The sequence below is a fragment of the Stegodyphus dumicola genome, chromosome 5 (genome assembly GCF_044657685.1).
Source record: "Stegodyphus dumicola isolate Sdum_Otavi_A_Nest chromosome 5, ASM4465768v1".
In the NCBI taxonomy this organism is placed as follows: domain Eukaryota; kingdom Metazoa; phylum Arthropoda; class Arachnida; order Araneae; family Eresidae; genus Stegodyphus; species Stegodyphus dumicola.
The window spans coordinates 83,533,474-83,555,167 of record NC_140772.1 but is presented as its reverse complement, the minus strand read 5'-3'; the positions used below and the strand labels follow the sequence as shown (position 1 = coordinate 83,555,167).

The 21,694-nt window shown below is 30.6% G+C and overlaps 1 protein-coding gene across 1 annotated transcript in view; it reads left to right on the top strand.

The window, feature by feature from the left end:
• Atg9 (autophagy-related protein 9) overlaps positions 1 to 21,694 on the top strand; it is a 176,581-nt gene that overhangs the window by 133,838 nt on the left and 21,049 nt on the right. Inside the window, exons 17-21 of the mRNA XM_085816830.1 lie at positions 1,125 to 1,191; positions 1,320 to 1,402; positions 3,950 to 4,110; positions 13,725 to 13,842; positions 20,465 to 20,577. Of these exons, the coding sequence (XP_085672956.1) occupies positions 1,125 to 1,191; positions 1,320 to 1,402; positions 3,950 to 4,110; positions 13,725 to 13,842; positions 20,465 to 20,577 (542 nt within the window). The remainder of the gene's footprint in view (positions 1 to 1,124; positions 1,192 to 1,319; positions 1,403 to 3,949; positions 4,111 to 13,724; positions 13,843 to 20,464; positions 20,578 to 21,694) is intronic.

Below are 21,694 nucleotides of genomic sequence, written 5' to 3'. Positions count from 1 at the left end.
AGATAAATTTTAATAATACTTTAGTACTTTCTCAATTGTCATAAAATTGGATGCTGTTCCTACCAAATTTATGCCATTCATACTAGTAGAAGTTTGAAGAATCAAGTTGTTCTCTAATCAGTTAGATCCATGGTCCTCACCTGGGACGGAATGCAGTCAACCTTTTATTTAGCACTTAGTTTTAGTTTATGTATATAAAAATGTATTTAAGTTTCGGTATTTATCAACATTTTCTGTACTTTTTTTGTTTAATTTTTATAAAACAGTGAAAAATAATGTAAATCTAAATAAATGTTTAGAATGCATTTTTCGAGTTTTGAAAAGGGGTAAATGATTTCTTAGTGATGATGAAAGGGATACATGGAGCAAAATGATTTGAGAACCACTGAGTTAGATAATCCAACAGATATAGATTATGGATATAATATATAAAAAATATAAATAGATATAGGTGAGACTTACATTAGTTATTCTAATAGAAGTGTGAAACGAACTGCAATTAATTTATATCCTTTACAAAAATCGAACTGGATCATCAAGCTGAATTATCTAAAAGTAAGGTAAAGATCTTATAATTGTGTAATGTCATGTTTATCATTTGACACTTAATCGCACTGTTTGGGATAGTTTTTGTTCACCAAAAATGGTGGATAGGAAAGTATGTGCTGTTAAATTAAATAGTACTGTTACTTGAACCATTCACTCATATCACAGAAACATTGTTCCAATTACTAATGAAAATGTTTTAATTTATACATGTAGCCAAAAATTATGATTTATAATGTAGGTGATCAGCTTGAAAGAAAGAAAAAAAAACTTTTCTCATATTATTAGAAAGCAAGTTATTTGTTACAGTAGACATTGGCAGTTGAATTGAAGAATTTTTTACTATAAGAATTTTTTACTATAATTTTTTTACTATATTACATATATAAAAAAGCAGTTTTTAAAACATGTACATTTTAAAATCATCTGCACATTTACAGTATTGGTAATTTTTTTTATGGGACAGCTAGTTTCCTTTTGTAATTAATTAGCAGCAGCAAGTAAAATATATATATAAATGGTTATATGCCTTCCAACTATGATTTCTTTTAACTGAATTATGAAAATTTTAATTTCAGTTAATGAATCCACACTGGCAGCCTCCTCCATCTTCAAATATGTTTATACAGGATTTTAAAGAGCAAGGTAAATTTTTATTGAATCATTAATTTGGGATATATAAATAATTTCTTAATTAAATTTTAAATTTATGTTAGCTTGATACAAATAGAGAATATTTGTTAAATTTAACTATTTATTATATATATTTCCAGTTAATGTTGCAAGAGAGCAGTGTACTAATATTGGAAATCCATTTTACAATTCACTTAACTCATTGTCATCTTTGGGAATTCAAGTAAGTATACAGATTTGAAATTAAGTATTTTATATTTTCTTGATTTAGGAAAATAACCAGGTCTTGAATGATACATTACAGAGTAAATTATATGTATATATTATGTATAAGAAATAATCTCACTGAAATACTTGGAGATTAAAGTTATATAAATGTATAAAGAAAGTAGTTTTAGCCATAGTGAATTTTAATATTTCTTTATTCTCAAGGAATTTATTCTTAATATTATGAATTACACATTGTAAGGCCACTATCTCTATACATGTTGTTCATCACATTTGTGTCTTTTCTACATCTTCATAACAATTAATTTCAGTGAAGTTAAAAAAAATAGCTGCAGCAGGTTGCCAGGATGGAAGTGAGAGAGAAAATGTGATACATTCAAATTGAAAGTTTGGTTCATAGTGGTTTTTAGTTGTAGTTACCTCATTGTTTAATAGCGAGTTTCAGTTCTGAAATTTAAAATTGTTATTGTTTAAAGCACTATGTATCTGCATCATCAGCATTTTGCAAGAATTATATGACATGGATTTATTTCAAAATGATGCAGCTTAAAGCTATTTATTATAAGCAGGCACTATTTTTAGGATGCAAAGGGAAAATAGCTAATTAAAATAGAGTTAAGGGGTTTTATGGTGTTATGAATTCTCTACTTAGGTAGATAATTTCAGTGAAATTATATGTGAAATTATTGTATTTCTTTTGTACAGTGTAACATGAAAATCTAAAGGAGTGATGCTTCTCAGAAGAGTAAGAATACAATACAGGGGCAAGTCTATTTAAAATTGAATAAATGGGTATTTTGGTAATTTGGTGACGTATTGCCAAGCTGGCAAGTTTTCCACATGTGTTTCACCAAATTTGGCGAGAAAATGCCAATAGTTGGCAAACCTGGCACCCATTTGGCAACATTTTGGTCTGATCCTTGTATCACCATAAGTATTGTAATTGAATAAATGTAATTGATTACTATATTAGCTGTAACTATAATTTGGCCCACTTATTGGCTTCCAGTAATTTCAAGAAGCAGAAAATACTAGAAATATATTGGCAGTCAGGTGAAAATTATATAGTACTGGAAAGAGTATTTGCTCTCTTGTTGTAATTGTTAGTTCAGAGCGACTTTGGAGAGTTTTGCCTTTTAGAAGCGCTTTGCATTCTTTTGTGTTCAGTGTTTATAGTAGTTTGAAGTGTAACCATGGATTGTATTCTGTGATATAGTGAAGAGTTTTATGACATTTTTTGTGGAAAGTTCCAGATCTCTGAGGTGTGTGTTTTGATAAAATAAATTTTATCACCCTGTCATCGGAACTGTGAGCATTCAATCTATTACGAACTGTTATGCACGCAACAATATATATATATATATATGTATGGGAGGTAGGGATGTCATACTGTGTAAAATTATAAATACATTATCACTGCGATCCTTTTTTCCTTGCCTGTAATATGTCATTAAAAGCTTCTTCGCCTTGGGGAAGGAGAGGAGGAATAACGCAAGTTTCATCAACAAATAGTAGTTTCAAAATTGATTCAGATGCTAATTGCTGAAAACTTTCATGTGCAGTAATGTGATATGAATTTTATTTATCTATCTATTAAATAAAAACTTAATAAGTAAAATTTGCTCTTAAGTCATTATTAAATTTATTTCAGCATCCCATAATAAAATAGAACAGCTGCTTTCTGCAGTTTCTCTTTATTTATTATAAACATGACACATTGCTTTTAGAAAAAAGCTGTTAAAATTATGAAATTATTTTAAAACTTGTTTTACAATTAAATAAAGGAAAGCTATCTGCACAGATTCCTTACAGAATAATTTTGAAATTTGAAGTATGTGGGTTATATATTTAAATTATGTGTAGTAATTGATAAATTTAATTTAAAAGATTTATTGCAAATTACAAGTCATTGAATCTCAATTACTAGTGCAAGTCATTGAAATCTCCATTCCAGTCAGTTTACAGTATTTTGAAATAAATTGTCTATTTATTGCTGCACAGTGCCATCCTGGAAGATGAAACCACTATTTCTAAATCGATCAACAAATGAATAAGTTATTGTGTTCTTTCTGATGTAGATATATCAAGCAGTATTCGTGTTACTTTTAGTGAAATGCATCCATTGTTTAAGGTTGTTGCAAATTAGGGTCATAATAGCGTTGTGATAGTTCATATTTTAATACTAATTTAGTCGTAATTTCTCATTTTGTTAAACACTGTACAAATATCACTGCTTTGTTCGTTACTACTGGAATCTCAGTCTTATGTCATTGATCTGCAGTTTTTCATAATTCCGTTTACCCAGGTCTTTAAATATAATATTAGTTAATCTGTGAAAAATTTTTTAATTCATTTTAAAAATGTAGTATCATTTACTCAAAAAACTAAAATACCTAAATAAATCCTCTTAAAACTGCGTTCATATGCTAAAAAGCGATGACAGGAATTTGATACAAAGTAATGTGAAAAAATTATATTTGTATTTCCATTAATTAATACATTTATATCATGCTCGGTTGAAAAACATATTTTGTTTTTGCAGTATGCAAGTTTAGTGAATAGTCTTCATCAATCTGCTCACCAGAGTCATCCAGGTCCTAATAGTTTTATTAATTACGGAGTTTCTTCAGAAAGAATACCAATCACTGGAGTAACTTGTGCAGAAGGACCCCCCTATCTTGTAGAAGGAGGTCTTTTAACTGGGTGAGTTGGAATTTTGATGTGATATTTTGTACTTCATTTTGTTATTTTTATTCATACTTTTTACTTGCAGTTACAGCCATACCGTTAATTTTGGGTACCATATTGATGCATTTTAGTGTCTTTCTTCAACTTTTTCAACTTGATAGTAAAACCCCCCAGAATTTTTTTTTTTTTTTTAGTCCAAAGGGGCTTTGTCTCTGAAGGACTATTGTTTTCATTTTGTGATTTTGCGTTGGTTCTCTATAAATGTCCATTTCACTTTTCAAACTGTTGTCGCCAAATTATGTTATGTTTATGTTATGTTATATTATGTCATTATGTTTGAAGAAATTAAATAATGAAAAATCTGCGTAAATGTGTGTATATTTTTCGCATTGTGATAAAACACCGGTACATAAAGCCATCGAATTTTGGATGACGTAATCCTCCTACGAATATGGAAGAAAGTGAAAATATGTGGAAGACCAAATTGAAATTTGGAATTTGTTTTATTATCGGTTTCATATTTTGTAAAACTTTAATGAATTTTTGATTAACAATTTCAAAGTTAGCAATGGCAACGTTGTACAGAAAAAACATTTTTATCTCCAATGTGCGAGACTCTGTATTGGAAATTCTAAAGATATGCTCAATTTAAAACTATTTTGCAATATTGTTAGTGAACTGAATTTTATGGTTTAAGTGCGAAGAAAGTTACATTTAATAAATAAAGGTAACAGACAAAATATTAAAAAAAAGCACCCCTTTAACATAATTTAAAATATGAAACCTTTTAGATTTTTTTTTTTTTTGTGTGTGTGTGTGTGTGTGTGTGTGTGTGTGTGTGTTTATTTGTGTATTTATTTTATTTATTGTATCAAATTTTCTTCTCTTCTGCTAAGTTTATTAGTTTTAATAACCAACATTGCTATTTTCATACGCATTCTTTTTTTTATTTAAATTTTAATGTATTTTTATAAACAGCATGATTATTTTCTGTCTTAAAATTGATTTTAAGTATGTGTTTCTGAGATTTGGCTACAGAAAAAGAAACTGCAGTAAATTCTATGCAGAAATAAAGTATATTACCAAAAAATCATAAAACCTCAAATATCTTCTCAACATGTTGACTTCAAAATTTCCACCAGAACAAAAGAAATGAAAACCCACTTTTAAGTAAATGAATTGATTGTTTTGAAAACCTAGTTAAAGCATAAAATATAACAATAAGGTCATTATTGTGTTTCTTTCCTAAAATTTGCCAAGATTGTTGCACTAATATACAGAAGTACCATAAAAACAAATGCAGAATAAAGGAAGGTATATTTATTGCCTATTCAACTACTAAATATGCAAAATTAAAATAAAAAATAATATTAATTCCACTAGCATTCCACTGGAAAGAGGTCCATATAAAAATAACAATAGTCATAAAATTAAATGAAAAATGTATGTATGTGAGCAGTGTTTGTAAAACAATCATTACCAGAAAGAAATCAAACCAAACTGGAAATGCCCAGGAAGTGCAATAAAACAAACAAATAAAGCACCAAGCTGTATGGCTTTAATGAAAAAATACCTGTTTTTTTTTAAGTATTTGCCATTGCTATTACTTACTAAATTCTTTAGTTGTGTGTTACTTTTAATTTTATATTTATTTTCATAACATTTGATAAGAAAATTATTTCAAATAAAGTACTCCTTCTTTGAATTCTGATTGCCTTTGTGTGGTATGCAGTTGCCAGTGTACTGATTTTTACAAATTTTTCATAATTTTTACTAACTTATTTAATTTATTATTTACGTTCTCTTATTTCATAATTAAAACTATTATTTTATGATTTTACATGCAAAATCTTTTTTTCTCCCTGCCCCTTAATGAATTTGACATTATTTTTATAAAAATGCCAAAAAATGTTGAAATATGAAAGTTATTGCTAGGTTTTTGACAAATAATTTTATTAAACTTTGTGATTATTGTCGGATCACTTGATTAAGGATAGTAACCGTGCAAGGTAATTTCTCCTTCCTGCCACATGCCTGTGTAGTTTAATTAGAAAGCACATCCAGCTAGTAATTGGAAGGTTTGGAGTTTGATCCCTGGCAAGGGCATTGCATATTTTTCACATCTCCTGCTACAACAAACCTTATGGTCTCTGCAAGTCCATCGTCAACTTTTGACTTTGGACTTACTGTTGTTCTTCACTGCATGATCAAACAACCCCCCTTTTTTCCCCTAGGAAGAAGGAATATTGGAGCATTTCATCACATCCTTATTCTTATACTCTGCATTGCAAGAATTGGTGATTAATTCCCATTTTATTACTTCAGAGTGAGATCAGATGTCAATTTCTTCACAGCTTTTTCAAGTATATTTACCTTATTGTAATGCTATTAAAGTTTATAAAATTATATGGAAATAAAGCATATAGCTTCCCATTTAATTGTGTTAAAATACCTAATTGCCATGTTTAGCACTTTTTTAGTAGCTGTTAAGCAAAATTTTGTCAAGCCACACAATATTGCTTTGGATGTTGCTGATCATTTCCGTCCACTTTTTAGGAAGATGCTTCCTGATTCAAATATTGCAAAGAAATATTTATATGCTAAAATGAAAACTTTTGTCTTTCTTAGTAAGATGGCACATGTTAACCTAAAAATCTGCTAACTATTTTCAAAAATTTGCCTTCTGCTTGTCTGTTGATGGAAGCAGTGAAAGTGATTCCTGGTTATTTCCAGTTGTCACAGTTTATTGGAATCAAGCAAAGTATCAAGTAAAAAGAGCTACTTTGTATCTTTCTAATTTAATTGGTGGATCAACTGGTCAAAATATTTCAAGGATGATTATTAATAAACTGAGTAAATTAAATATTTTGATATCAGACTCTGTTTCTTTTTGTGCGGATAATGCACTTTTGTCTGCTTATAGAAAATGTGTGGCAACCTTTGCGGAAAACACCAAAAAAAGAAAACAAAGTAATCATTATGGGTGGCCTATGTCACTTAATAAATTTAGCAGAAGAAAAAGCTACTGCTACTTAACTGGTAAACATGGATCAAAAGTTATTGGATATATTCTGTTACTTGAAAGAGTTAAACAAAAGTGTTTAAAAACTTCTAGCAACTTCATGGGAAAGAAATTTGAAAAATATTAAAGTATGTACACATTTCATGAAAGGGCAATTAAAAAGGCTAATTTGAGCAAGGAGATACACTTTAATTTTTTTTTTTTTTTTTCCATTAAGTAAAATTAAGCAACAAGTTAGAACTATTGATAAAGACAAGAAAGCCCATCATGAAGAACTTGCTTCAAAGAAAGTATGAAAGAAAAGGAAGAAATCTTGCAAAAGAAGAATGAAGAATTTTTTTGTTTGTGTGTGTGCATAAGTGTGTACACATGCATATGTGTTGAAGAATTTTTTTTTTTTTTTCCTTTCAACTGACTTGAAATAGGTTCTTTCTGATTATCTACACCCAATAGCTTTCCCTTAAAAGAGCATTTAAAGGCTAAATGAGCAGAAGGGACGCACTTAATTTTTTTTTAGTAAGTCATGAGTGTTGATCAAAACAAGAAAGCCTGTCATGATAAACTTGCTCCAAAGAGAATGAAAGGGAATGAAGTCGCCCCCCCTTCCATCTGATTTAAAAACAAAATAAGTTCTTTCTGATTTTCCACAGCTCTTGAAAAATATACATGCTCTTGAAATGTCATACTGACATAGTGAATGCACTATGTCAGTGAAAGAAGCAGCCTGTGATATCATCAAATTATATTTATATGGCAACTTAGGTATGTGTGTGCATGTAGTAGATGAGTGGAAATGCCCACCTTCAAATTTAGTAGTTTAATTTTTTTTCGGGGGGGGGGGGTCTTGTCTAGTAAATGGGATCATCACATTTGTCAGCTGATGAAGAGAGAGTGTTGCTTGTATATAGAAATATGACATTTTGCCCAACAGTAGAAAATGCAAATCGTATTTCATGAAGTTGTACTTCTTAAGCAATTGAATTTCATGATCAGAATTTGTGCAATTTTCTGATGTTTCTTCAGATAAATACAGGTCGTTGGGCAGGTGGGGAGAACAAAATATATGCAATGGCAAATCTGAGCAGGTTTTTTTTTTTTTTTTTTTTTTAATGTTTTTTCAAGTGAAACAAATCTTTTTGCACATTGGAAGAACAACAGCACATACACCTCCCTCAAAAACAATTTTATGAATAAAAGGTATTGTTCTTTTATGGCATTTTCAAAATGTCTTACTGCCTTTTGCATACTAGCTTAATAAAAATTTTTGGATGGAGGTGTGCATAATCAGAAAGTACAACAATTTTTTGTGTAATTTTTATTTTTGTTTAGTGTAGTAAACTAATATGGTCTTAAAGAATTAAATGTAATGCAGTCTACATCATCAAAGATTCATATACTGCAGAAAATGCTTAAGATAAACTTTTTGCAAGACTTATTAAATTTGTCAAACATTTAGGAGGAGGGCTTAAAGATTTGGGTATTGGAAACTGTACTTGGGAATTACTAAAAAAAAAAATAAAACATACTGAAATTTTTTTTTTTCCCTTCTTTGTAGTATTTTGAAATTGCATGTAATCACATTATCAGAAATTTCCAACTGGAAAATGAAATATTCCATCATGCAGAAAATGTTAACTTAAAAAAGTGATAGTTCTCTTAATAGGACGCAGTATTTCGTGGATAAATTCTCATTTGTACACAAGAAAAGGTGGATAAAATAATCTGTTACTGTCTGAAGATACTGATATGGATGTAATGTTTGATTTTATGGGAATATGTGTACAGAAGATGAAATTCCTTAATATGATAGGTTTACTAGGTTTTTGAGAGCTTTATTCACCATACTTCAGAATAATGTAGAGTTTAAGTGCATTTGTAGTATTATAAAAAAAAAGGTAAGGTTCAGATCTGCTGCTGTTTGATAATTCAAACTATTAAGAATATGTTGATTGTCAAATTCAAGCAGGATATTTAGTGTTACGAAGCTGAAATTTCAGATTCTTTTTTAACAAAAAACAAAACTGTCTGCTGACAGTCATGTTAAAATAAATTTGCATTATTGTTTATTTTCTTAAAGCCCAAAGGAACATTAGCTCAGAAACGGCTATTAATCTCGAAATAACATTTCATGTTGGTTCACTATAAATGGCATATTACTTTTTAAATTGTTGCCATCCAATATAATCACAGTGTATTGTATTTAAAGAAATTAAATAATGAAAACTCTGCATGAATGTATGTATGTTTCTCACATTGTGCAAAAATGACGGTACTAAGAGCCATCAAACTTTGAATAATGTAATCCTGCACCCAGATGAGCACCTGGAAGCCCAAATTTGGAATTTGTTTTATTTTCTATTTCATATTTTGTAAAATTTTAATGAATTTTTGATTGCCAAACTCAACAATTTCAAAGCAGGTGATAGCAACACTGTGGGAAAAAAAAAAAAAAAATCTTCATCTCCAGCACATAAGACTGTCTCTTGAAAATTCTAAAGATATGCTGATTTTAAATATTTTGTGATATTGCTGCTGAATTGAATTTTATGTGGTCTAAGTGTGAATGATATAAAGTGGTTTAAATACGAATCCTAGTTATATAAAATATTAAAGTTTTCAGATTTTTTTACTTCCTTGTATGAAGTAGAGGAAGTATTGTAACCACGAAAAATTTCGGTTATGGTATTTCAATGAAAATATACATTTTCATGGTTGTTGAATGCAATTTAACAGTGTGTTTAAGAGACATTGTACGTAAGGACAGGCACACCTGGCGAGGGACCTCTGTACCAGATCCTCATTATACGGGACCCATTCAGAGTTTGAGATATCCAATGCCTGTGGGATCTCGTTCTCGCGGGCTCAACCCCCACAGTCTCCGCCCGGCTTTTACTAAGCATTGGGCAGAACAAAAACGTTGCTATTTTGATACTCTGTCACCTTGCCTCTGGGCACCAGTCCATCGGCAAAAACCACATTGTAGGCAGGTGCTCTGTTCGCTTTGTCAGCCCCCGCCACGAGAACTGAATGGGGTCAAACCCCCGGGATCTCAGTCAACAAATGTACCATATAGCTCCACCACAGCCGAAGGAACAGACATGACAGTACCAGTACGGTCCCTGCCAAGCCTGAACCAACCTGAGTACAATACTCGGGTTCTAGTCCTGTGAAGTCAAATTATACACCCCCGTGGTTGAGACTGCCTAGGTACAGATCCTAACCAGTACTTCTCAGGCGTTTGCCTGAGTCAATCCGGGGGGGGGGAGTGTACGTAAGGACAGAAAAAAGGATTCTTTTTCCGGAGACGTATCGTAAAATGGATCAGAAAAGAGTTTTTCGTAATATCTATATGTTCATATCATGGAGATAGGAATAAGAGGAAGCGCCAAGCCCGCACTACAACTCAAGCAGAGCTTTCAAGCTTTGATCTCCAGAGGGTGTGTTTTTTGTTTACATTCAGAGCATTCTTGACAGCGCTTTGCTAGTATTTCGCACAGGACAGTTCCACATAAATCGGAAAGCAGGGTCACTTCTGCATAAAAAAACACATTCATTATTGGGAGGCTAATAGCAGTTTATATAATGTAGTAGCATTTATGCAAAAATCACATCTTGGTTATTTTTCAATAACTTGCAACAGCGATTTTGATTATGAATTTGTTTTATAAAATTCTAAGCTACTAGACTACAGAAGTATAGATTTTAATAACAATATTATGCATAAAGAATGAAAAATACCTCAAGGTACGTTTAAAATATGGAAAAAATATAACGAACTTTTTTAAACCTCAAGCTCCTTATGACCCTTTCTTTCGATATCACTACTTTTATTTTGTGTTCCAAATATCTAAATGTTTTAAATATAGTACATTTTTGGCTTCCACATAATATTATCTAACGTACTTTTTAAAAAATTTTAGAGAAGTGGATTCATAGTTTCTCATTTTAAACTCGTCATTTTATATTTTTATAATTGAAAAATTGCGGTTATATATTTTTGGTTACATAACTTTGGGTTTACATATTGTAACTGAAAATAAAATTACCACGAAATCCTGTAATCCACATCAAAATTAATAAATATGTAGACAGATATGCTGATAAGTTAATGCTAATTTGAAGTGAACCGAACAGAGTATTAATTATAAAGTGACTTTGATTTTTGATTTAAAGGGTGCCTCAGAAGCTAAAATCACCACATATTGAGAAAGTATTTCAGGAAGAAGCTATGTAAATAGAAAAGAAATAATGTGTAATTTTAATACTAATAATACAATAAATTTTTATCTTAATTTTTGTACTCATTAATTGAATAAAATCGAATTACCTTAAAATTTCTTTCTAATGTAATTAACGAAGATTTGTGAAAATGTTTCATTCAAATTAAACTGTTCTGAGCAAACTGTTTTTGGAAAAGTATAGCATTTAATTCCATTCAGAATGAAATGTTGTCATAAAATGTATTCTTTTCACATACTTAAGAATCTGAAATATTGTAGAAAAAGAAAATGTATACATATATTTACAATGTGATTACAAAATGTTTACCACCGATCATGTCAGAGCCCATTGATCTTAATGGCAAGTCACTGAATGTTGTGGTCTCCAATAAGGGGGTGAGCCACTGCTTCAAGGCAGTACACGAGGTAAACCAGTTAGGGCCAATCCTCTTACTTTCTACCTGCATGGTACGTATGTACGTATCTTGCATAACTCAAAAACAAATGGCCTCAGTATGTTGAAATTTTGTATATAGGACTGCTATATCATGTAGTTGTGCATCTCCCTTTTTGGTTATAATCGGCTGCACCAGAAGTATATAAAAATCTGCTCTGTTACTTGGATCAGTGAACTCAGTTTTTTTATTCTTTTATGTTGGTAAATTGTGCATGTTTTTCTTTAAAAATGATTGAATTATGTTGTTCTTATGTTCTTCGGTTAAGGTACTGCTAATGGAGCAGCCATATTTGCTCATATTTGAAAACTTAGCAGAATAGTGAATTAAGTCAGTTTCTGCATCTTCAGTGCCTGTTTGCTGAGTGGGACCAAAAGTAAACTTTCAGATTTGTGCACTAAAATCTGCTTATTGCCTGATGGCTGAATTGCTTGTTTTTGCATAGAAACTCTTAATATCAATTGTAAAAATGTATAATTACTATTCAAATGGAAAACTCTTCGTATTGTGTATTTTTGAGCTTTTATTTTTATTCTGGTATTCTCCTTTATAATAAAATTGGTTTTCAAAATTTTTTCATGTCTGAGATTTTGACTACATGTAAATCAGTGGTCAGTGTCAGAATCAGAATTTGAAATACCTTATTCCTAGAATTCCCTCCCAAAAATTAATTATTCAGCTCTTTAAGAAATGATTTTTTTGTTTGTTTTTTGTTGTTGTTGCTTTTGGAAATATTGAATCATCCAGCCTATCCTCTCACTGCTTCCTGTGAAATGTTATAAATCAGTTCATTGTAGAACTAGCGTGATATTTCAAACTTAAAAAAAAAGATTTTAATAATTTTTTTGTGTGCATAGATTTTGAATCTACTAAGGAAAAGTTAAATCAGTTATATTTTTTAAGCTTTTAATTTATTAGTTAATTCTATGTAGATATGTTTTTCTTTTTGATAGTTTTTTTTCCCCTCTCAAGAAATATGTGATAAGCAGACATTAAAAGAAAAAGCAGAGATAATTAATGCTTGTAAAGAATCTAATTTGTGAAGGTTCTTTTTGCTAACACAAGGAGCATTATGAGTATGTGTTCAAATACTATTATTCTTATTGTTGAAGATAAAAACTTTAAATTCAGTTCACAAGAAAGGAAGAAGAAGATTATTTACCCTTTAAGTATCTGTGAATTGAAAGTATTAGATGGTTCAAGCAATTACAAATCAGAAGTGTTCCCCTTTATGGAAACCTTTTAAAATTCATTTAATCAAAAGAATCAAATCAACAGCAAAATAAAGTGAAAATAATGTATTTACAAGTAAATTGTTCCTTTCTTTCCATAAGTTAAGTCTTGACTTTATTGAGAAAATTTTTAATCAAATATCTTCTTTTTTTTTTTTTTTTTTTTTTAGTCCATTGTCTGTACTCAATATATCTATTTAGTCAGACTCAGAAGTAAAATTCCTTGAGGGCTGAACATTTACTGCTAGTGAATATAATATATTTAAAATCAGTTTTGAAATATCAAATTTTACTTTATCCTGTAATTAGAAGAAGTTTTGAATACAAAGTTTTTTTATATCCTTTTTTAATCAGAATAAGTTTTGAGTAGTAAAACATATTTGCTAATGTAAATATAAATTCATGGAAAATACATATGATAATGTAACAGAGTTCTGTATTTGAACCTGGTATTACATATAAGCATATAAAATTATATCTTATACAAAAAATATAAAACAATATCTGTAGATTAAAAGTGTCATTTTCTTTATAAATTTTAAAGCAATATTAAAACTTTAGTTATATTACTTCATGATATTTCTGGAATATAAGCATTACAGGTATTTAAACTTAAATACTAAATCTAAATTTTCATTTTCATTTTATTATGATTCATTTAGTCAAGCTTTTTAACCATCTTGTTAAATATATCTTTCAGTCTTTGTGGTATAAATGTGAATGGTGAAGTTGGAGAAGTTTGTTCTTTACCTAATGATTTGAACCCTATTCAAATAAGAGCTGCAGATATGAGTCTTAGTGCTTTATACATGCATGAGGTAAGAAAGAATTTCAGTTTACTAACAAATGAATGTTTTTTTTATTAAATTTTGATATTTAAATCATGTGATATGCAGTGCATAATATATAAAAACGTGTCGTTTTACTTTTCTAATATTGGGTAATATAAAAAGTCTCTGTGTTTTTTTTTGCCACTAGATGATATTGATGCCTATATGTATGGTAACACTCACCTGATTGTCTCAAATGAACATGACCATTTTCTAATTTGTTGCTCGTGTAAAAAGTTATATTAATTTGAACATAAGTGAAAGAAATATGCTATGCTTTTTTACTCTAAAAAATAATAACATGCTGAAAATTTTGTGAAGTGTACGGTGAGAATGCTGTGAGTGAACGCAGGACCCAGGAGTGATTTGCTCGGTTCTGTTCTGGAAATTTCGATGTCAAAGACGCACCTCGCTCTAGGAAAAAGGTCGATGAAATTTTGCAACTGGTGGAGCAAGACCAGTACACAAGTTGTCAGGAAATAGCAGAGGCACTAAAAATCAACCGCTTAACAGTTTGGAATCATTTCAAAAGAACAGGCTACAAAAGAAGCTTGATGTTTGGGTGCCACATGAATTAACGCAAAGAAATTTGATTGACAGAATTACCATCAGGGAAATGGTGCTGAAACATAATGAAATGGAACCATTTTTGGAGTGAATTATTACAGGCAATGAAAAATGGAAATGGGTGAAATACGAGAATATTAGTCTCAAGCAGTCATGGTCAAAGTCTGGTGACCTTCCTCAAATGACTTCAAATCCTGGATGGTCACCAAAAATGGTTATGTTGAGTGTTTGGTGGGATTGGAAAGGAACTGTCTATTATAAGCTGCTGCAACCTGGTGAAACCATCAAATCAGCCCTGTATTTTGCACAACTCTATCATTTGAACCAACCAATCCAGAAAGAGCAACCAGAATTGGCCAACTGAAAGAGAGTTGTGTTCCATAATGACAATGCATAGCCACACACATCTTTGATGACTTGGAACAAATTGACCGATGGAACTTGGTTGGGAAGTTTTGATGCATCCACTGTATAGCCTGGACCTTGCACCGTCTGACTACCATATTTGTTTCAGTCTCTGCAAAACTCTCTTGATGGTAAAAAATTGGTCAATCGAAGTGACGTTGAAAATCACTTGGCCAAGTTTTTCAACAATAAACCGCAGAAGTTCTACACTGATGGGTTGTATGAAGCTACCCGAAAAATGGCAAAAGGTCATAGATAATAATGGTCAGTATGTACGTGATTAAAATTGATTTTAACTGTATGTACGTAATTAAAATTGATTTTAACTGTATGTATGTAATTAAAATTGATTTTAACTTAAGAAAATTTTTGTTCAAAAATGTACCAAAAAACCTCGGAGACTTTTTTATATGGCCCAATATTTATCTTTTAGTTGTGATCATTTATCTTTAACATTATTGTCATCTTTCTAGTTTTTAGTTTGCTAAATTCAGTTTTAAAATGATACAGTTTAATTTAAATATAACCTATTGCTATAATTTAACATTAAAAAATAATTTCACAATAAATAGATTGCTAGGAAATGCATGCAAATAATTCAATTATCATGTATGCAAGGAACTTCAGATACAGCCTGCTGATACAGTAGGAAGTCCAAAAATCTGCAAAGCTTGGGACCAGAGGTTGTGCGTATTTCCGAACAGAAAGTATAAATCGTAATATTCAGACTAAAAGTGCAAAATAAATAAGGCGTATTAGATACATTTAATTAACTTATTATATACATTATTACAATAACTTAGTATATGCATTAAATTATTATTACATATATAAATTGATTATATTGTTCATTGTATTATATGTACACAGGATCGAGGTTTGCCAATTTCACCTCATGCGAAGATTTCCAGTTTCGGATTCTGGGGCTAGAATCACTGTTGCTGTAAAATTTCAACAGCTTTTCTTTATTTTTCCGTATATCGTACACAATCGAGTCGCAATTCCATGCGATTCTGCTCTAAGCCGAGGAGTAGCACCTGCCTCCATCTTTTGCAGAATTTGAACTTTTGCATTACCGTCAATGCAACGTGTTTACATTTTTCAACGTTGCAAGTAGTAAAATCATGAGTGCGTTTCTTATCTGTCATTCTATTAAAAAGGGCTGAAATTTAAAATATTCTTAATTTATCCACAAAATCCGGATTAAAAATATCCGGATTAAAAAAAAAGGCAGTACTAAATAATCTCATGAAATAACAAAGCTCAGAAAATACAACAACGTGAATCGTGAACTTGAAAGAAGAGTTTAGTGAACCATCTGTTTTTATACCTCAATGCAGATTAGAGGGGAAAAAAACTTTTATCATGATGTCAATAATTTGGTATTTCTGTCATGACTCATTATTATTCGGTTATTATGACGTCATTATTCAGTAAGTATTTTTTCTTTGATATTTCATAATCAATGTTGTGGTTTCAGGAACCTATAAACTGAATGTTTATATTTTGAGAGGCAACGCGGATTTCAGGTCCGCGGATTTTCGGTATTTAACTGTACTACTGTTATTGTTAGGGATAATAAACTGCTTATAATGTGTGATTTTAGAGTACTATGTCATAACATCTTTCCCTCTGAGAATTCTGTGGATGTTGTTCGAATGTTTTCAAAAGTTTTAATGCTCTGAAAATATGCTGTTGCCCCCCCCCACTAATGAATGAAAACTTTAATGCAATAAGATGGTCTGTTTATCAGCCAGCTCTTAATTGTAATTTCAATATTGACTTGTAAACTATGGCTTATTGTATGGTATAACATTAGAATATATTACTGTATGCAGTACCTTGAAAAAGTGATTGAACTTATGGTGTGTGGGTTATGGCATGGTAAATAATCTTCAAAAACATGACACTTCACTAAAACACAAAAACGCTTCAGACACTTCACTAAAACACAACTTTGTTAACACACCTATTCATTAACACATTTATATGTTAACACAACTATTCATTAAAACAGAAAAATTTCTGCACAAATATTTGAACATCTTTGCACTCAAGCTAAGGGCAATGTGTGCAAGTTCGCTGGTCGTGCTGGCGGTTTTTATGTAAACAACATGACCAGGGTTCGTATGGTCCTTAAGAGTCCTTAAAAGTCCTTAAATTTTTTTAAATCAATTTTTGGTCTTTAAAAGTCCTTAATTTTGGACAAAATCAGTAGAAGGTCCTTAACTTTAATCATCTGAATTTTCCCTCTGTTTATACGACTGCCATTTTGAGTGTGAATTAGCATTTTGGAGGAATATTTTTGGCAATTCACTGACGTATATGGTTATCTTTTTAGTGGGTTCATAGGTTATAATTTGTTTCTATTTCTAATATAAATGATGGGATACTCAAGTTTCTAAGCAAGAAGTGAAACATAATCATTTCGAAATTCATTTTTTCTAATAAAGAACTCTTAAACAACTTTTCGCTTTTGGGGTTGTGAATTCTTTTATTAAATGGTTCTAAATTTGACAACTTGTCAACATTTTGGCGATTTTAAGATCAGTTTCTGTAGAAAATTTTTAATTCCGAGATCTGAGAATTTTTCGGTAATTTTTTTAAAACATCATAACATTGATAAATTTCATTAAAATAATGGTAATATATTAGAATTATATTTAAAAAATAACATTAAAATAAAACATTTGTATTTTTCGCTGTCATATTATAAAGTTTCATTTTGGCAACATATTATACAATATTTTAAATCTGAAAAATAAACAAGGTCTATAGCTTATAAAACAAAATTAGCTATGTAATTAATTAAAATGTCTTCTTTTAAATTTTTTCATAGTAAGCATTTTCCCCATGTTATTGTCTCAGATTATTCAAAATTCTCAGAATATGCATCAGTTTTCTCTATAAAATTAATTTTACACTTTTTCCTTCCCCCCCCCCTTTTTTTTTCAAAATATTTCTGGCTTTTTGCTGTTACAGAACTGATTGGGATAATTTTTCTTTAGTATTTTTGACATTGCAGCATGGAAAGTTTAGAAGGATTTGAAGGCAAGATTTATAGACTCACAATTCTAGAAGATTCGAGAAATATGTGACAAAATGAAAAATGTTTCCATGGTATCAACATATCAACACGTAATGGATACATTTTACAGGAAGTTTGCGATGAATTTCTTACTTTTTTTAGAACATCTGGAAGAACAATGGAAACATAATATTTGAATGTTTTACTCCTGATACTAGAATCTTTTTTCTTAACATGTTTATCTTCCCTTTATTTTCTCTACTTTTCACTAGACAAAAGCATGGAAAATATCAAAAATGCTTCTAATCTTATCACTTGGGCAGGCATTATAGAAAGAGATTTTTTTATTAATAAAGAAATTGAAAACTTACAATTTAAAAGATTCATCTAATGTGTCTAAATGCATTGTACACAAAGCTGGTGCTATGCATTTTCCCACCTGATGCAATCTCTGTGTATCCTAAATTCTGCTGCCTAGTGTCTATCTAAATTCTGCTTCCAATGCCTGCTCTAAATTCTAAAAGTTTTGCCATTTCTATATTTTGTTGTTCTGTGTGTCACTAAATTCTAAAAATTCTGCCACACCTGCTCTGTAACCGGCCTTTACCATATATATTTCATATTTCTTCTCAATGTTCATATTACTAAAGAAATAAAATTACCCGCTTTTTCTGTACATTCTAAATGCATTTAGTGTTTTTTAGAATAACAGAAATCCTTAATTAAATCCAAAAATTCTAAAATTAAAAGGAAACACATTGAAGAAAGAAACCAAATACATAAAGAAAATTATTCTTCAAAGATATGTGCAATTATTATTATGTAAATTACCCAATCGTTTATTATTTCAGCCTTTATTATAACTTTCCATTTCTCAAAAAAAAAAAAAAAAAAAAAAAAAAAAAAAAAAAAAAAAAACATCTGGTAGTTACTGTCTTTCTGGAGGTTTTCTTTCTTTCTTCCCCCCCCCCTCTAAACACAACTCGCCTCTGCTTGAGAATTGCTGGGCCACATTGTTAATTAAAAATTTTTTAATGTGATTTTTTTATCTGTGTTTCAAAATGTTCTTAAAGCAAGACATGTCATTACCATTGTCGATATTTCAGCTATGGCTAACTACTGCTTATCATGGTGATAATATTCTATGAAAAACTTAGTTATTTGATCCACAAATTTCATGGATATCATATAATAGGAATCAAATAACAAATAACTAGGCTTGCTCTTCCTTCTTTTAAAGGCATTTCCTCCATAGAGGATTTTTTTAGGGGGAGGGGCCTAGGTATGCTGTGTCTGAAGGTGATCTAATTCTTGTCCGCTGAGTTCATTTTTATGGTCTTCTAATAATTCCTTCATGTTTTCATTGTTGACTTAGTCATTGGCTAAAGACAGAATGTGATAAATAATGAAAACTTCTTCAGTTCCAGAGTACTTAAAGAGTGCCTGGAACACAGTCTGGTACTCATTTTCTCCAGGATGAATTCAAAGTCCTGTAAGTCATTCGCTGTCAGGTTTTGTCTATAGGATTTAAACAACTGAAAGCATTAAAATTATGTTTCCAGAAGCATCTTGATTGTTAATTCTGTGTCAGAGATTATCTCGAACACCACTGAAAAAGTTCTGTGGTGTAAAGTTTTTTGAAATTCAAAATAACATGTTGAACCATGTGCTGTGTTAGAAAAGTCGTTTTAAGAGGCACCAACTTCATTGTGATGAAATCTAACTCTTCCTTTAATTAATTCATCTGCCAAACTTGGAATGTGATCAGGTGAATTTTCTATCATAAGAAGGCACTTCAATGGTAAATTGTTTTCAGATATGTTTTCACACTTGAGAATGCCCTGCACAAATTCCTCAGCAGCTTTTTGACTCACATCACAGCTTTTCCATGCCTAATGAGGCTGTTCATACCATTTCTTTTCTTGAAGCTGTCAATCTGCACTCTGCTAGTTTTGAAAGTATCAGTATGAGCACTTGTACTAGGTGTAGGTGATTTTTTTTTATGATCATGCAGTAGCCTTCCTTTTTCACAAATGATGCTGTCACAGACATTGTTGCCAGATAACATCTACTAATTTATCCAAATGAGCAGCAATTTGTTCACCTTCTTAAATCATCTGTAATCTTCGTTAAGTATCTTTGAATCGTTTGTCTCTCATTTTTCAACATTAGCATCTTTTGTTTTTTTATTTTTTAGCCTAATGCAGGTCATGGATTTTGCCGTATCATCCTGAGTAATGAAATCAGAAACATGAATATTATTTTTGTATTTGTCTTTAATTTCTTTCTTCACTCCTATCATGACTCTAGTAATTTTTCTTTTCATTCTGCATTTCTTGTAAACAAAGCATAAATGTAACAAAGTCCTTAGGTACTTGTAGAAATCTTGTATTTGTATGCTCACCTTATTTTTGAATCTATCAGTTTTAGGTCTGGTGTATGATGCGCGCCCATAAATTTGTCTTATTTTTTGTAATTTCAGTGTGCATTATACTCCAGAATATACAGTATATGCTTTTTAAGTTCTGCATTAATATCTAATGCAACATCATATATATTTAAACAAATCACTCTAAAAGAATAAATATTCTTTTTAAAAAATGTTTATAGGTTCATAATAGACAACTGCAGTCATGTGGAGCTCAAGGTGATAGAACGCAAAGTACAAATCAGCAGGAAGAAAATAATGGGAATGAAGAATCACCATTATTGGAAATAATAACGTAAGTTATTTCCTTTTTGTGTCATCTGTAGTTTTACGGATATTTTTTCCCCAGCATGTTGGTACTCATATAATGCTGTGCAAGATGTAGATTTCATAAATTGAGTAAATTTTAATTAGTGAAACTGATGCCTTCAAAATTACTTAGTATTGACTAGTAAATTAACATTTAGTATTCTTAAATTGAATTTTGAAGTAATTTTATGTGGTATTAATGTCATAAATTAATGTCAATAAATAAATTTTTGAGACACATTAAATGCAAGCATTTATGTAACGTATTTTAAAAAGTTATAAAAAAGTTTTAAAAAGTTTCTCTGCCTTATTCAAATTAAAGAGTCATTAGGTTGTTTCTTTCGGGGGGGGGGGGAAGAAGCAGGAAATATGAAAAATGTGCATTGCATTAGCTAGGATTCGAATCTGGACCTCTTGAATATGCACTGAGTATGTCATCATTACACCTGGAAGGTGGGAGAAATTATCTTATATACTCTCCCTGGACTAGTGATTAAGGTACCCAGTCGCCAAATACTGATGGTGATGAATTATCGTCCGCCGTCTTTTAGTTCAAGGGCCATTTATAGAGTCATTAGGTCTTTTTGATGCTGGAAACGGGAAAAACATGCAATACGCTCACTGGGATTCAAACCTTTTTTTTGGCACAATAAATGGAGAAACATGCACGATTCTACACCAATACACTACACTTTCTATATGAGAAGACTAAATGTAATCGGTTGGAGTATAATTAAGATACAATAACACGCCAAACAAGTATTAATTTAGAAGTCAAACAGTAAGTCCTGTGAAAATATCAAAATCTAACTCTGGTTTCTGTTGTTTGACTTCTAAATTAATATAGTTGTAGTATATTAGTATCATCTGTAGCCTAAAAAGATGACAAAAGAGTTCTAGATTCGTATCTTAAAGTTTTGTTAATATACTGGGGAGCAGATCGTTTTGTGATCTTGCAGATATGAAGAGCTGTAGTTTAAAACTAGATTATAACTCAGAATTTATTATCAGCAAGAGAGTCTACTTTGCTGAAACTTGACTGAAGTATCACCACCAAACTGTGCAGGTTAACTCTGGGGCTCTGAACATGAAAGGAATACATA